This window comes from Sturnira hondurensis, unplaced genomic scaffold (genome assembly GCF_014824575.4).
Source record: "Sturnira hondurensis isolate 20B ecotype Veracruz unplaced genomic scaffold, ASM1482457v3 Scaffold0006413, whole genome shotgun sequence".
Taxonomy (NCBI): domain Eukaryota; kingdom Metazoa; phylum Chordata; class Mammalia; order Chiroptera; family Phyllostomidae; genus Sturnira; species Sturnira hondurensis.
The window spans coordinates 44,188,580-44,205,085 of record NW_028079044.1 but is presented as its reverse complement, the minus strand read 5'-3'; the positions used below and the strand labels follow the sequence as shown (position 1 = coordinate 44,205,085).

General features: G+C 53.2%; 1 protein-coding gene, 1 long non-coding RNA gene and 1 pseudogene across 2 annotated transcripts; 1 reads left to right on the top strand and 2 right to left on the bottom strand.

The window, feature by feature from the left end:
• Window positions 1-3,744: 3,744 nt before the first annotated feature.
• LOC118988785 (claudin domain-containing protein 1-like) lies at window positions 3,745-5,185 on the bottom strand (annotated as a pseudogene).
• Window positions 5,186-6,518: 1,333 nt separating this feature from the next.
• Window positions 6,519-15,212, bottom strand: TRIB1 (tribbles pseudokinase 1). The gene is made up of 3 exons (XM_037048532.1): window positions 13,971-15,212; window positions 11,320-11,612; window positions 6,519-8,896 (listed from the first exon to the last, which is right to left on the bottom strand). Exons 1-3 carry the CDS (start codon window positions 14,328-14,330, stop codon window positions 8,431-8,433), a joined length of 1,119 nt encoding a protein of 372 aa, XP_036904427.1. The 5' UTR covers window positions 14,331-15,212; the 3' UTR covers window positions 6,519-8,430.
• A 182-nt stretch (window positions 15,213-15,394) lies between these two features.
• LOC118988671 (uncharacterized) lies at window positions 15,395-16,170 on the top strand. Its single transcript, XR_005066827.1, has 2 exons — window positions 15,395-15,567; window positions 15,705-16,170. It is a non-coding gene; the product is annotated as an uncharacterized LOC118988671 (long non-coding RNA).
• Window positions 16,171-16,506: the final 336 nt, after the last annotated feature.

Below are 16,506 nucleotides of genomic sequence, written 5' to 3'. Positions count from 1 at the left end.
CTTAACAGGTCTCTGGAAATGGGTTTCAACCCCACACCACTCTAATTGTGTTTGAAGGGCCAGCCGTGTCGAACCACCCATGGAATTATTGGCAGTGCGGATTTCCAGGCCGCATCCCCCCGCCTGGCCGAATAGAAACTGCATCTCATGAAGACCCCTCCAAACACACACTTGTGCGACACACAGGTCAGCGTGTATTTAATGGACTGACATTGCTTTGGACCATCACTAGCCCTGGTTCCTGGTAGCCCACACCTGATCAGTGTCTTGTACATGGAGGGCATGTGGGATTGTTTTACAGGTATGGTCTTACTTAAACTACACAGTCTCAGGAAGTGAGAATCTTAACTCAGCCCATTTCACAGAGAAGGCAGCTGAGGCGGGTCAGCGGCCCCAGCGGTCAGCCCTAGAGCCCCTCTTCAAGCCCTGGCCTCGGCACTCCAGGCTCCTCACCCCATCACCCTGCTGGTGGAAACAAAGCTCATCACCACCTCGGCAGAAAAGGTCCAGGTGTTCACCCTTTAAATCCCTGCTCTCCTTGTGGGGTCCTGAGGAGGCCTCTGCTTTGGGGACCAAGGTGCTATCTGTGGCTGGCGATTTCAGGAACCCTGTGCCCTAAGGTGTTTCTGAGACATTGGAGGAGGCAGCCAGCTGGACAAGGTCTGAGAAGCTAGACTGCAGGACGCTCACCTGAACCACCTAAGATCGAGGTCCGCAGCCCCACCCCCTCCACCCCCACAGAGCAGGGCTCCTGCTACTGACCCACCCCTCCAAGCTGTCCCCCAGACCACTCAACCCTCTGACCTCCTCAAACTCCTAAGCAAGAAGGGAAAGAACAGGGAAAACCAGGAGGGAGGGGAAATGCACAAACAACAGTAGGAATGTTAATCCGGGCTGCAGTCCCAGGCCAGGCCCTTTGCGGGGATCCTCACCACTCCCGCCTGCAGCCCCGCTCCACTGCGAAGCATGCACTCCCACCACTGCACAGCCCTGCAAACACATCTTGCGCTGTCCCCGTTTCGTAGATGAGGACTTCAGGGGTCAGGTTTGCACTCGCCTAAGATCACAGAGCAAGTAAGGAGCTAGACTGGACTCCAAACCCAGGTCTGCCTGACCGCACAGCCTGGGTTCTTCCCATTCCAGGGAATTTGCCTAAATTTTGAGTGGGCCACAAGGCACCTTGGGTTAGGCCCAGGGCACAGATTACTTTGCGTAATCCTCACAGTGGCAGCCTTTGGGGTAGGTGTTACTGCTGCCTTCTTGTTCGTTGTCACGGCAGCTGAGGCGAAATGGTCACGTGACTTGTCGGGGCCACACAGCTAATTAGCAGCAGAGCTGGGATTTCAGACCAGAACTCTCCAGCCCTGAGTTCAAGTTCTTTCCTCTTTACTGCCAACCCCGCATAGTGTCAAACGTTTTCCCCCAAGGTCATGACATGATAGGACTGCAGTTGTGGGAATAAACTATAGAAGGTGAATGGCCAAATGGAACAGCTGGTTGCTCACACGTTAGAGAGTCTTTTAGAGTGAGACTCCCCATGTGCCCATCCTATTTATTAGCTGTGTGACCCGAGCAAGTTACTCAACCCCTCTGGGCTTTCATGTACTGAACTGTAAAATCAGACAAGGTGCTAACTTTGGGCAAATTCGAAATCCGAGGTACCTATAGGTTCCCATCATCCTCGTTATTCATTCTAATTTTTCCTTCTCTGGCCTCATTTTGGGCACAGGCTGTCCAGCAGTGGGTCGAAGACGGGTGAAAGCCTGACTGGGAAATGCCATCCACAAAGTCACACCCAGTGAAGAAGTGAGAAAGGTGCTGATGAGTAGTCGCTCGGGAAAGCAGCCCTCACTCCAGCTGCGGAGGAAGAAAACCGCAAACCCAGAGCAAGTGCTGGCTGCTGAGCTGGCTGGCCGTAGCCCCGTCTCAGGGGTGGCTTTTCCATCTGAGGCCAAGACTCCTCCTCGCATGGACATTTTCCTCAACTCACTCTCAAGCCTCCTTCTAGCTAACGAGGCATGGAATTCAAATTCATGAGTGGATGACACAGCCCTCAAACTGGCTCATGGGGCTGTGGAGGGAACTGACGAGATGCTCACATAGTCACCGATCTAAAGGTCAGACCTAGGAACTCATTTTTCCAAACGCCCTGTCCTGTGACAAGAAACGGTCCTGACACATTCACCTCATTTGGCTCCAGACACATTCCAGAAGGTCACCCAGCACACACCAGCCCACACCCGGGACGCAGGAGCAGCCAGGGCCGGGTGCAGCCTGGCCACTGTTTGGCTCTGACTTCCTCAGTCTCAGCCTTGGCTTCCCCTGGCTGAAAATGGGGCAAGTGGGGACTGAATCTTTTATTTCAATAAACTTCTTGTTTTGGAATCATTGTAGATTTACAGAAAAGGTGCGAAGATAGCACAGAGAGTTCCTATGCATCCGTCATCCAGTTTTCTCTGATGTTACCCTTTGACATCCCGTGGGACACTGGTCACAACCGAGAAACCAACAACAGCACACTAGCGTTAACTCCAGACTTCATTTGGATCTCCCTCCTATTTCCCACTAATGGCATTTTTCCTGGTCCAGGATCCCAGGCTACATCACTAAATCGATGATGAAGTCTCCGCCCGGTTCTGAAAACAAAGGGGCAATAAGTCTATGCAGCCAAAGGCCCCCAGGAGTGTTAATTAGCAAGTGAATTCCGTGCTGTGTGATTTGAAGCAAAACCCTTACCCTCTCTGAACCTCAGGCTCTCATCTATAAAAAGAGGGTACCAATACTGCTGTGGGGTAATCATTTGCTAACTCACATGGAGCAATTACTGTGGCCCTTGGTGTACCCTGAGCGTATTCTGATCCATCTCAGCTGGGAGGAATCATGGACAGAATCAACTGTCCCAGCGTGCTACAACCTTCTTGGCTCAAAATCTCCCGGCCAAACGGCTGCTCCCAAAACGAGACAGCATGTTGTGGGACCAGCACATCGGACCACTGTGGAAAGCACGGGACTGGAAGGGGCAAAGGTCTAGAGTGACACAGGCCTGAGCCAGAGTCCCACCCAGCTGCTCACCAGCTGTGCGACCTTGGCCACGCTATTCAGGCTCTGGATCTCAGCACCCATGTCTATTAAATGAGAACAGAGTGCCCACCGTACAGGGTTGCTGGAAGGTAAAGAGACTCGCACCGGGTCCATGTCCGCTATCAGTTGTCTTACACAGATTTGTGCCAAGTATACACCCATTTCTTTATGTCTGGACTCTGACCTCAGATTACTTTGTATGCATGTAGATTTCAATGGTAATAAACGCAACTATGTGAATAATAAAGTGGATTTTCAGAATAAAATAATACATCCTCAAACAAAAAGAGTTTAAAAACAACTGAAGACAGGGAGAAAGGAGGGAAAATATTACTCTTTAAATTTTTTTTTTTAATTGCCCTGGCTGGTGTGGTTCAGGTGGTTGTAGCATCGTTTCATAGGCAAAAAGTCACAGGTTCGTTTCCCAGGCAGGGCGCATGCCTAGCTGTGAGCTCGATCCCCAGTCCAGGCACTTAACGATCACCAGTCTGGGTGCATACGGGAGGCAACCAATCGATGTTTCTCTCTCACACTGATGTTGCTCTCTCTCCCTTCCTCTCTCTCTAAAAACAATGGGGAAAAAGTCTTCAGGTGAGAAATTAAATAATTAAATAATTATTAAAATGTTGAAAAGTGGTGATAGTACAGCAGCCCGCTGCCCAGTCACACCAGACAGTACACCTTCACTAAGGTGTGCTCTTTCTGGTTGGTGTGAGTCGCCCAAATGAAGGCAGCAGAAGCTGAGTCGCAAGCCAGACGGAAGGACCATCGAAATTCACGGGACACATTCTCTGGCAGAGCTAGTTTCCGGCGGAGTCATTCAATGCCAGCACCGCAGCAACTCACTGAGCCCAGTGTGCGCAAGCAGCAGGGAGACAGAGAACGGTGGTGGCCAAGTTGAGACATGAGCGTCTCAGACTCCAGCCTGAAGTCCCATCAGAGCCCCAAAGCACATCAACCCTAGAGTAACAAAAGATGAAAGGAACCAGCAATGCCACCGGCAGGTCCGAAGCAGATCGACCCCACTACTGGGATTTCCAGGATCAACGAACTTCTCCATGAGCTGCTCACTTAGTGTGAAAGTCACACGTCTTGTGACCACATCGAAAGACTCTGCCCTTTCTTTGTTGTTCCAATGCACGTTTGGGGCTGTCAAGTGATACACCACCTCAACACCCCCACCGGGCCGGTGTTTCGAAAAAGCACCATTACAAGCCTTTTCATCTGCCTCATCACAGCGAAGTCATTCCAGTTGCTTTTTTTTTTTAAGATTTTATTTATTTATCTTTAGAGGGGAAGGGAAGGAGAGAGGGAGAGAAACATCAAGGTATGGTTGCCTCTCATGCGTCTCCTGCTGGGAACTGGCCTGCAACCCAGGCATGTGCCCTGACTGGGAAAGGAACTGCAATCCTTTGGTTCACAGGCCCGCGCTCAGTCCACTGAGCTACACCAGCCAGGACTCCAGTTGCTTTTGTTCAAATCACTGGAACTGTCTGGAACTGGACTTTGATACTCAGACCCTGTGCCAACCGAGGCTGCCATAAGATGGCGGAAGTAAGCACACAGCAACCACAAACGCTAGAGCAAAAATGGTTAGCCATTCCGGCATTCCGACTCCCGCCCGTCCTCCCGCTCCACCCTCCAGTCGCAGGTCTTCCCAGATTTGTTGGGGGGGGAGCGGTGTGAAGGCAGAAACAACCTCAGGCAAGGAGTCCAAAGACCCAAGTTCATGTCCCCGTTCTGAGCTGTTGATGCCTGAGAGGCAACTGAAAAGCACTTGAGCCTCCGTTTTCTCATCTGTAAAAGGGAGCAAATAATCCTTGATTTGGTTGAATCGCTTGACTAGGGTGAGGGTGAAACGAAGTGGGGGAGGGAAACTTCTAGAAAGTACGGTGTGAATAGGAGGTTGATATATTACTTGCATTACCCTAATGACAAGCATGTGGGGGGCACAAGGGAAGATGAAAGGGATCAGCGATTCAGCCAGTGCTTTCAGCTCACCATTCTCATTCCGACCTTCCCAGTGGAAGGGGTTGTGCTTGCCCCAGATCTGCTCCAATCTTCGAAGAGATGAAATGCATGGATTTGTGGCATCACATGTCATTCCAGCCAATCCTGACCCACATTTCTCCCCATTCGTGCATGTAACAACAGTCCGAAGAGGTGTTGTAACCTTAATTGCTTGCAAAGTGTTTCGAAACCCTGTGAGAAGCTCTGTGAAGCCCAGAGCACTGGCTGGCTGTGCGCCCCAGGAGTTGTGCCGAGTCTCGTCTGGGCTCCTTGGAGCAGGGAGACACGGCGGTGCATTTCCTGAGACTGAGGCTGCCCAGGTAGGTAGGGGCTTTGGGGTCTTATTCGTGAGATGGGCCTAGACCAAGCCCCACACCACCACCACCCCGCACCGCCCCCCCCAGGGCATTCGGCCATTTCCCACCTCCCAGCCTAGGTGCCTTTCCTTTTCCAAAGGCCCCAAGTCACCAGGCCTGCAGGGCACTCACTTTGGTGCCATAGGTCTGCGTTTCCAGGCAACCTCAGCCTGAGCCCTAGAAAAGGGTGGTTGTGTCATCTGCCACTTCTGTCTGCCTCCTCCTGTAAGCCTGAGGTTGATGACTTGGCCCTCATTCTCATTTTACGGTGGGAACTGAAGAGCGGAAATTCTGTCTCATGGCGATAACCCGTGGAAGGGCTGCCTGGTGGGGGCAGAAAGGGGCAGAGGGGGCTTCTGGGGTCCTGGCACGGTTTTGTTACCCCGATCTGGCTGCCCCGTCGCTCTAGATGCCGATTGACTCCATTTAGAATAGAATCTGATATAATAGTGAAGCTACAAACTTAAGGGAATCAAAATCCTTTCTTTCTCTACCTTTGTGATTCACAAATGTCTTTAGGTTTCTTTATTTCCATTTTTACTTACAGGGAAAAAAAGGAGGTGCCTCAGCTGGTTGTTTTAATTAAGTGTAATGGTTGGAGAGAAGGTCGTTCTCAACCAGAAGCCTGAGATGCCCTCGGGGATATATGTGAACACCTGAAACTCCAGCGAGATTCTGTTGGATACACACACACACATTTTCCTGAGAAGCGGCCACAGCTTTCATCAAATTCTCAAGGATCCCTGACCTAAAATGGGGCAGACGGATTCTTAAAACTCCACGCTTATCAATGTACGCTCCTCTTTAAATGCTTCTTGACTCTAAATTCAACGCATAGCCCTGGCCAACCCGATTTTGCCAAACTGGCTTCACCCATCAAAGTGAATTTGCCCACTTCAGTGGGAAAAGGGAATGGGTTCTGTGGAAAGTCAAATATAATAATCACACCTACTCGTCACCAACTGCTGACTTGTTTCCCCCCAAGATTCCAAGCGCTGAGAGCAGACCTTTGCCTCCCCCAGCATCTCACCCGAGGCAAAGGCAGACCTGACTCGGAAGAAATTCGCCACGCCGATTTACGAAACCAGATTTATTAAAATTTCCTCTACAAGTCAAAAACGGCCATCTCCCTCTCCACATATATACACATGTACAGGAAGGATCTAGTGTTTCTAGCTGTCCCGGCCGGACTCCTCCGCCGGGTAACGTATCACAGATACAACAGTCGAGCAACCACGAGAGCATGAGTGCGACAGAGGCCTCTGTCCTCCCTCTTCCCCGAGTCCCATGATTCTGTCAGGGTACTGTTGCCCACAGTCATTCACATTTCACGTGGTTGTAGACACGCAGGTTGTTCAGACGGACATAGACAACAAAACAAGCCTCAGAGCCAAAACAACAAAACGTGTCGGACGTAGGTATAAAAGATAAAATATATGTACAAAGTACACAGTACATGAGGTATACACGGCATTCTTGACAATCCATGTTAGTAGTTTGCCTAGGCGTAGCCCTTAAGGATGACTGCCTGTTTCTGCGCCATTTTCTCAAAAATACAGTATGTTTGATTTACCCGTTTAACCACCTGATTTCAGTCCTGTCTAGGACACTGACTGGTATGTCACCTGTACTTTTTTTTTTTAATGCAGGTTGCAGTTTCTCTGCTAAGCACTCTCTTCTGTAGGGAGTGAGTTCCCATCTCTGGAAGCATTCGAACAGAGACTGGGTTCCCGGTTGTAAGAGAAGGTGAAGGGGAGATTTCTGCATTGGGAGGTGGCAGGAAGAGAAGTTGGACTAGACTTTTAAAGTCCCTACTGACGTCAACAATTTGGGGTTTGCTATTTCCTCCAGATGCTGATTATACAGATGCATTCACACCACATTTGAAATATTAACAACCCATCATGAAAAACTGCAGACACACACACAATACCGAGGGCAGACCGCGTCCAGGGCAGGGTCAAAGCATAATTCTGGAACCTGGTCTGAGAACCATCCAAAATTCACTTCCTCTGGAGTTTAACCTTTGCTCTTGGGAGAGGGGAGGAAAGAGACTCCATATCTTTCTCCTCTTAGACAAAAACACTCCATCCTGAGATGGTCTTGGGGGAAAAAAGCAAAAGACAGATGTTAACACAGTTGAGAAGAACCAAAAAAGTTCATAGTCCCCAAGTGCTCCAATTATTTTTAAAAATCTGCAGTCTCTTGTCTGAGCTCAGAGTTCTGAAATAGCCAGGAGTTCCAATCATATGTGACACTTTTCTACTGTTAGCTGGTAAGTGCTTTTAGGGTGAAGCGGGGAGACACCTCAAGGTCAGGAGGAAGGCATTAAGTGCCAACGAGGTCTTCGCAGGAGATGGAGGAGAGAGTCTGGGTCCATGGTGTGGGCAGGTTTCTACCTTCCTATAACTGTCTGCCCCACAGAAGGTGCAGTCGTTGCCAAAAGTGTGTGAAGAAAGGGTGAGCGCGAAACCAAACCAAAAACGAAAATAAAAACCAAGAACTCTCCAACTAGAGAAGCTAGGGGAGCAAAAGTCTAGCTACCAAGGACAAGTTCAAAGATGGCAGGTTTATTGGCCCGAATTACTTATTCCCCTGTTAAAATGGGTTATTGCTCCAAATGCCATTGTGCGATTCCTCTCCCTTTAGAACGTTTGTGGCACTTGACCACACGCCGCCATACGGTATCCATGCTCTTCGCCACCTATGCAAGATGCAGACCCCGCCCCCGAATCTGACAAAGGGTCATTGGCGAGGGCTCGTGAAGAAGGGAAACAGCTTTGCAGGGCAGCCAATCAGAGTGCATGCTGCTCACACCAATGCAGTTGCTCATCACAGCCAGTCAGAGGGGCACCCTGCTGAGTTCGGCAGCTGCGGTCTTTACGCCATCACATATCTGGTTGGCACCATGTTGAAAGGCCTGTCCATCTTTGGAAAGGAAATGCCATGTGTGAGAATTATGAGGTTTCTGAGGTTTCTGGGATCAGCAGAAGAAGGAACTAACATCACTGTCCTCCTGGTACTCTGGGACAATCTGGTCTGAAGTTCCCATTTCTGAGTCGACGTACCCAGGTTCCAAGACAGACTCAAACCAGGGATGGAGTAAGATCTCAGGAGCAGTGAGTCTCTCCGAAGGCTCCCGCCTCAGGAGGCTGCGAATGAGGCACCTGGCTTTGGGGGAAATGTGGTCAGGAATGCAGAACTGTCCCCGGCGGATTTTGGAGAACAGGGCACTGGGGTCTGAGTCATGGAAGGGGTAGCGTCCCACCAGAAGGGTGTAGAGCATCACCCCAAGGCTCCAGACATCCGCTGCCTTTCCGGAGTAGGTCCCGGTGGTGTTCAGAATCTCAGGGCTCACGTAGGCTGGGCAGCCGTGTTTGTCTGACAGGGCGTCATCTTCCCCCTTGATTATGTGGGTATCTTCCAGACTTTCCAGTCTGAGCTGGGTTCTGCAGGACAGGAAACAAGCCATTACTTCCAGGTCAGCTGCTATGAAAAACAAAGCCTTCTGGGTAACATCGCCCACAGGCACTCACTGCTAAGGCCCAAGAAGCGCCATTTACCCCTCCATCCAGCAAAGAGTGTGCCCTGCAACCACCCGACTCAGGATTCCACGAACCAACACAAACTGCAGTAAACATTTGTGGAATGTGGAGAGAGCGCCTGAGATGGAGCGTATGATGCAAAACCCCCAATACTATTCATTATGCTAGAGCTAAGGAGAAATCTCCCGACAGGACTTACACAACTCACAAAGTACGCATTGCCCAGGTGGGAGCTGGTCTCCGGGGAATGCTGACATTGTCTACAGAAGCTATCAGAGAAGAACATGCTATTCTATTCTTTAAGGAGGGACCCAATAGCCTACAAACTGCAGAACTTAGCACACCACGGCAGCCAGGGTTATCAGACTCACACTTTGCATTACAGAGGAAGGAACCTGAAGTCACTAATATTACCGCACAGGTTGTCAACCCTCCTACTTACAATGATACACACACACACAGAGGGAAGTCTATCTACCTGGGCCCAGACCATGATCAGTGTGATGGGGAAATTGCAAGGAAGGCCCATTGCATTTATTGAGGTGTTTAATTGCAAAGAACACTTAGCCTGGGCGGAGAGGTTCTATGAGCAACCAAAGATGGCTGCTGAATTTGAAAGATGCAAGGGTCCTAAAACATCTGCATACGTGGAACACCAACACCTGAGCATATGTTCTCTCCATGGGGGCTTATCTGTTTGGGTAACAACTGAATTTTGAGGCTCCGTTATGTCAAAGGCTCCGTTATGAAGCTGCAGGGGCCTCCCTCTCCAGACCCAGCCATCCAGGTCTCTTGGACCCCACGTGGGAAACCTCTGCTCTCTGGTGGCAGCCCGAGCCCCTCTCTGCTTCTCAGAAATAGTCCTGTTTCAGTAAGTCACTCGTGAAGTTAAACGCAAACATTTGGTGCTGGCTAATGGGTCAATTCCTTTTCCTCTCAAAGGTCTGGTTGGCTTTCTTTTTTTTTTTTTTTTTTCGGTTTTTTTTTTAATCTTCCTGCCTTCCTGTTCCCTGGAGTGTAGTATGCATGTGCTAACTTCGGTATGTCCTCAGCCTGACCTCCCCGTCGTTATGTAAAATACCCATTGGTTCTGTAAACGGAAAATATGACTCAACCCTCACTGTGCGCCCCTGATTGGCTGCTGTAGCACTAAAACTCTGCACCTGTGCTGGTTACACGCTAGCGTCAGCCTGCCATTGCTTAACCCTCGGGTTGCCAAACTTCATGCACATGACATTCGCCTGTGCAATGCGGATTTCAAAAGCTCGTAAGGAGGTGTGAAAGGCATGTTTCAGAAAATACATCACCATACTGAAGGAGCGTGTGCCAGGAATTAGAAACTTCTCCATTGCAAACACTTTGCTTGTCTTTGCTAATCAGTATGTTCCAATAATTATTGCAAGGTCAGATACAAAACCATGCTTTCTGGTAATTCAACCCGGTACTTTTTCAAGGACTTGGAGTTAAGGGTGGAAAAGTATGGGGGGTGGGTGGGGAGGGGTCAGCCTTGCATAAACAGCTACGAGCAAATAACCCACAGCCACCTCTGTCATTTTAAAATAATAGTGCTTTTAATTCACAAGGGATGTGGCCCGCCTCTTGACATCAGGTACGGTTTATCTTCTGCAGCTTCCTGAATTCTCTGGTCTGAAACCTCAGTTCTAAATCTTAAGGTCTCATTATTCTCTTATCAAGCGCATCTTGTCCTTTATGAGGTAAGCTGTGATCTATATTTAGCAACCGATTCCTGCCAACTTCCATTTATTATGCAGTGTGGCTATTTTCTGAATACGTAGCCAAATAAGATGTCCAAAAAAGTCACCAGAGAATGTGAAAAAAATATTAGGGGCCAAGCCTGAGACGGAACAGGAATGTGGTGTAAAGAAGGGCAGAATTCTGCAAAGGGAGCTCAGCTACACCTTCTAGGTACAAAAAAAAAGAAACCCCACCCACTCAGTGAAAACAAGGATTTGAAAACTCCCTCTAGGAGTCAAGGTTGTAAAGGGCAAGCTGACATCTGTACCCCAGAAGAAATGACCTTTCTGAAAACAATGGAGAATAAACCTGATCCTGCGGTGGAAATGGGGAGGGCTCCCTGTCACCACCTGACATCCCACAAAAGCACCGAGGTGTCCCCAAGCCACATTCACACAAGTGCAGAATAAGCCAACCTGGGCCAGGGCTCCTCAGGAGAGGACTTCTGAAAACGAACTGGGCCAGCTGAGCCCTTGGGGTGGTTTTGAACCACAACGCTGTACCCAGCTGCTCAACCTGCGCCTTCGTTTGGGTTCCAAAAGGCCACAGGAGGGGCCGTGAAGGCTGCTCACCTCTCCTCCGTGGAGAAGACGAATTTCCTAAGCTTCAGGTCCCCCAGCACAATGGCCGACTGGTGGCAGTGAGCCACAGCAGAGACAATCTGCTTGAAGAGCCGGGACGCCTCCTCTTCTCGCAGCCTCTTCCGGCTTCGCACGTAGGAGTGCATGTCCCCAAAGTCCTTCTCAAAGAAGACGTAGGCCTTGGTTTCCCCAAGGATCACTTCCACGATGCCAGTGATGTTTCTGTGTGACGGCAGCTGGATGTACGGCCTGATTTTGTCCTGGTAGTGTTTAATGGGAAACACCTGCAGAGAGAAGGCGACCCACTTAGGAGGCAAGAAAAGCAGAGGCCACTTCCCAAATCCCAGGTTGGGCTGCAGTTCTCAATCTTTGGGCCTACGGTTGATGGTAGGGTCCATTCATTTACCCCCCCATCTCTGCTGCACCCCCTTATGCAACCCGGGCTGCCCCTACCACCCAAACCAGCAACACCCAGGACTTTGGGCTAGTCAATACCCAACAGGTTACCATATGGAAGGTTCAAAAGAACTGCCTTCTATATACACTCTCATCTTCCGTGAGGTCATCAGCTCCAGAGAGCTAAGCCCCCAAGTCCCCACCTTCTTGACCCTTCCTTGTTGACGGCGATGCCACACCAGGTGGCTGATAGGAGCCCCTCCCTACCCCCTCGGGGGTCTCCAGGAGTTGAAAAGCAGGCCCTGGAAATGCATGGCCTCCTGCAAACCCAAAGTGCTCAGGCCAGAGAAGGTGCTGACTGTGGAGTCTGCAGCCTCTGATGGAAGCAGGGACTGGAGAACTGGCAGATCTGTCATTAGTCAGAAGGAACTGATGACTCGGAGGGAGAAGACTGTGACTAGGCAGCCTTAAGCGACCTGCGGACCGTCTAGCTAAGGCACAAGCAGCCTTGAGTGAAAATTCTCCAGGGCGGATATGGGATCCTCTCCATAGTTCTTGGTTGTTTTTTTGTTCATTTGTTTTTATTTCTCCACACCCCTCGACTCCCACCTCCACCTTCACCCAGGAAATGGCTGGTATCTCCTCCAGAAGGCTGTCTGGTCTCTTTAAAAGCCTTTTGTTTGGTTTGGTTACTCATATCCTAGGACTCAACTGGAAACGGTGACACACGGGCTGTCACCATCTGGATTCAGCTATTATCTGCTCAGAGGAACTGGAAGGGGTTGCACAATGGCCAGACCTACCCCACCTCGGAGGCCTGGCTGCTCTGCCACCAGCTACAGAAACCTCTCAGCTGCCCCCCTCCCGCGCCACGCACCCCACTGCACAACTGCACACACATACTCTTCCCAAAACAGCTCAAGGCCCCCCGCAGCCAGGGAGAGGAAAAGACGTTTCCCTCCTTTCAATGGGGCTTTGAGATTTCATGTTCAGGTCGGACACTAGGTGGCAGCACCAAGCCCAGGAGAGCTGGCGAGTTGGCGATGGTGGCGGGGGGGGGGGGGGGGGGGGGGGNCAGCTACAGAAACCTCTCAGCTGCCCCCCTCCCGCGCCACGCACCCCACTGCACAACTGCACACACATACTCTTCCCAAAACAGCTCAAGGCCCCCCGCAGCCAGGGAGAGGAAAAGACGTTTCCCTCCTTTCAATGGGGCTTTGAGATTTCATGTTCAGGTCGGACACTAGGTGGCAGCACCAAGCCCAGGAGAGCTGGCGAGTTGGCGATGGTGGGGCGGGGGGGGGCGGGGGGGGGGGGGGGGCGTGCTGGATGAGGGTCAGGTGAGTTGCGGAAACCCAAGAGTGACTTTAACAGGGGTGACCCCATCCTTCGGGTGAAAAGGAGACGCCCAGAGGGTTCTCAGGGATGCCTGAAACGGGGGTGTGAGGTTCGCAAAGGGTGGGCTGTGGGAACCATCTGCGTCTACGGGGCGCTGCGGGAGCAGGCGGAGGATCCGGTTTCTAGGAGTTGTATCTCCTGGATGGAATCCCTTATGTTAAGAAGAAGAAAAGAAAGTCGCTGGCCGGAAAACAAAGACAGGACTGGAAGCGAGGAATCCTAGCCGGTGTGGGCTTTCCAACATTTCCACTCCCGGCAAATCTTCCCCCACCCCCGCGCTGGAAGAGCCCCTCAGAATTCTCTCTTCTCTCTAGGGAGAACGGGGTCCTTGTCCCAGCGCGGGTTCAAGCTGGAATCCCCAAGACCTGAGCCCGACACCGGCAGCTGAGCCCGAGTGCCTTGAAACCCGGGCAAGGGGGTTGCCGGCTGCTCGAAGCTTCAAGGAGGCACCCTTTGCAGGGCGTCCTTCCAGGACAGAGGCGGGGGGAGCGAGGAGAATGAGAGAAGGGGAATGTCATGGCCCAGGAATCCATTTCAATTCCATAACTTATATGGAACGCCACACATTGCACTGGGCGCTGAGAAAATACTGTAGAGAGAAAGCAGCTGAACACTGCACTTCCTCTGGACTGCCGACCCCTCTCCATTATATCAGTCCATGGGGAACCCTTCAATCGCCCCAAAGGGTGAACCTGGTCAAACGCTGCCTCATCCGGCTTAAGTCACTCATCCACCATGCCCCAAACTCAAGCGTTGGTAGCACCTTCGACCTCCCGAGCGCCCGGTGGGTGAGAGCCTGCCACCCCCCCCCCCCCCCTTAGCCCCACGCTCCAACCCCGGGCGCCTACCTTGCAGCGCAGCTCGCGGCCCGTGTGGATGCACAGCGCCCGGGACACATGCTCGCGTTCGGCCAGGGGCAGCAGTAGGTAGTCGGCGATACGGCTGGGCCCCGGCGAGCTCCCGGAGCCGTCGCCAGACCCCGACGCGGCGGGAGGAGGCTGAGGACTGCAGGGAGAACCAGGGGGGCTGAGGTAGTCCGGTTGGTTGGAGCACTCAGAGAGGCGCGGGCACTTGGCCGCCACGGCGGCGGGGTCGTCCGCGTCCAGTAGGCGCTTTGCCGGGGCGCCCCGGGAGGCCGGGAGCAGCAAGGTCGGGCCGCGGGGCTGCGAGGCGCCGCTCATGGCTGAGCGCACAGGACCGACCCGCATCCCGCCCCGGGACGGGATGGCCCCGGCTTTGTATGTCCTGGGATCCGCGCGGGAGACGCTGCGGGCTTGGCGCGGGCGCGGGGACTTACTCCAGCCCTCGAGGAGTCTGCAGACTGGGATGGGCTCCCCCACAGGGGGCAAAGGAGAAGTCCGCTCCTAAGCGCTCTGGTGGCACACGGGAACCACGCTGGCCGCGCGTCCGGGGGGCGGAGGCCGGCTCGGGTCTTCGGATTCTCGCAAGCACCAGCTTGGTGCGCCTGGCTGGGAGCGGTCGCCGCTATTGTTGTCAAGGCTGCCGACAGTCTCAGGGGCAGAAGCGGCGACGGCCGGCGTTCCCGAGGTCCGGAGCAGTGAGGACAGGATCCCGCAGGTTCCGTAGAACGCAAATCAAATGCTTTTCCCAAAGCAAGAAGTCCGGGGCGAAAGCCGAAGCAACTTTTCGGTGGCGCTCGGGATCCTACGCGCTCTGGAGCTCCCGGCGTGTGTGTGAGCGAACGAGGCGCACTCGGAGAGAGTGACTGAGTGTGAGTGAGTGTGTGCGCCGCACAGATCCCAGCCAGTGCACTCCTCCTTCTCCTTTTCCTCCACCTCCTCCGCCTCCTGGTGACTCACGCTGTATACACACACACTCACAGGCCGGGCTGTGTAAACAGTTGGGAAGCCGGGTTGTGCAATGAGGTGGCTACGACGACTCGGGCCTTGCCGCCAGCGAGCAATCACCGGAGCAGAGGGGGAGGCTGCGGGGGGAGCAGAGGTGGAGCTGGGTCCGCGGGGGCGCTAGGGGTGGCCCGAGCGCTGGGGATGCTCTGGGTAGCGCGCGCTCTGGCGCAGGTGGAGCGTCCGGGCCGGCTTGGGCGCGCGCACGCGCCTCCCGAGCTGGGCTGGGCAGGAGGCGGCGCGCGCACTCCGGCTGGCCGAGAGCTCAGCAACACTCGCCGAAGGAGGGGGCGGAGGAAAAGTTCCCGTGACGTCAGGGTCCCCGGGAAGTGGGCGGGCAGGGAGGGGCGGGGCCTTGAGGAGGAAGCGACCGCGGATTGGTGCGCGCCTCCCATTCACACCTAGCACAAAGGTCTGCGGGCGCGCGCACCGCGGTTCTGCACACCCGCAGCTAGCTGCTGCTCCGGCGTTAAGCCTTTTGCCCCGGGGATCCCCCACCGCTCCGCGCTAGGAACCAACGGTTGGAACCGTGGGCGCCGGCGAGGCCCGGGTGCATCGAGAGGAAGGGAGGATAGGAAAGGTGATGAATTCCAGAACCACTCACCCCCACGCGGCAGTTCCGGGGAAGACCTGTGCGTGGTAGTGGATGTGGCTTTTTTTCCTTTTCCTGCCCCCTCCCAGTTCTAATCCCCAGCGTCTGTTCGCTTCCACAAATAGAACCTTCTGTTGGATGAAATAAAAGCAAACACTGGGCCTTCTGCGCTGCCTCCACCTCCACGCCCCTCCCGCGCCTGCCGCCTGCCCGGATTGCACGGAAATAGCTTCTCCAGACTCCCTGGCCGCCCCTTCGCGGTGACTCGCAGAAAGAGCTTCCTGAGCTGCGGCCAGTGGGAAACAAAGGATGTGCGGAGCAGGCGGAAGGGGCCCACGTGGCTGCCGCCAAAATCCTACCCCCTCCCCAGCCAACAAAGGGTTTGGGGCCTGGATGCCAGTCCCGGTTCCCTGGTGGACGCGTAGGGGTGTGGAAGTCATTCTGGCCACAGACAATGATACTGGCTACCCAGGGGCAACCCTGTAATCTCCTGTGCGAGCATTCCTGCAATGTGATTTGGGTGAGCACGAAATGCGTGCCAGACCCTGCCCAAAGCTCCAGGGGGAGAAAAAAAAAACCCTTAGAATCTCATTTTCTTTCANGCAGAAAGAGCTTCCTGAGCTGCGGCCAGTGGGAAACAAAGGATGTGCGGAGCAGGCGGAAGGGGCCCACGTGGCTGCCGCCAAAATCCTACCCCCTCCCCAGCCAACAAAGGGTTTGGGGCCTGGATGCCAGTCCCGGTTCCCTGGTGGACGCATAGGGGTGTGGAAGTCATTCTGGCCACAGACAATGATACTGGCTACCCAGGGGCAACCCTGTAATCTCCTGTGCGAGCATTCCTGCAATGTGATTTGGGTGAGCACGAAATGCGTGCCAAACCCTGCCCAAAGCTCCAGGGGGAGAAAAAAAAAACCCTTAGAATCTCAT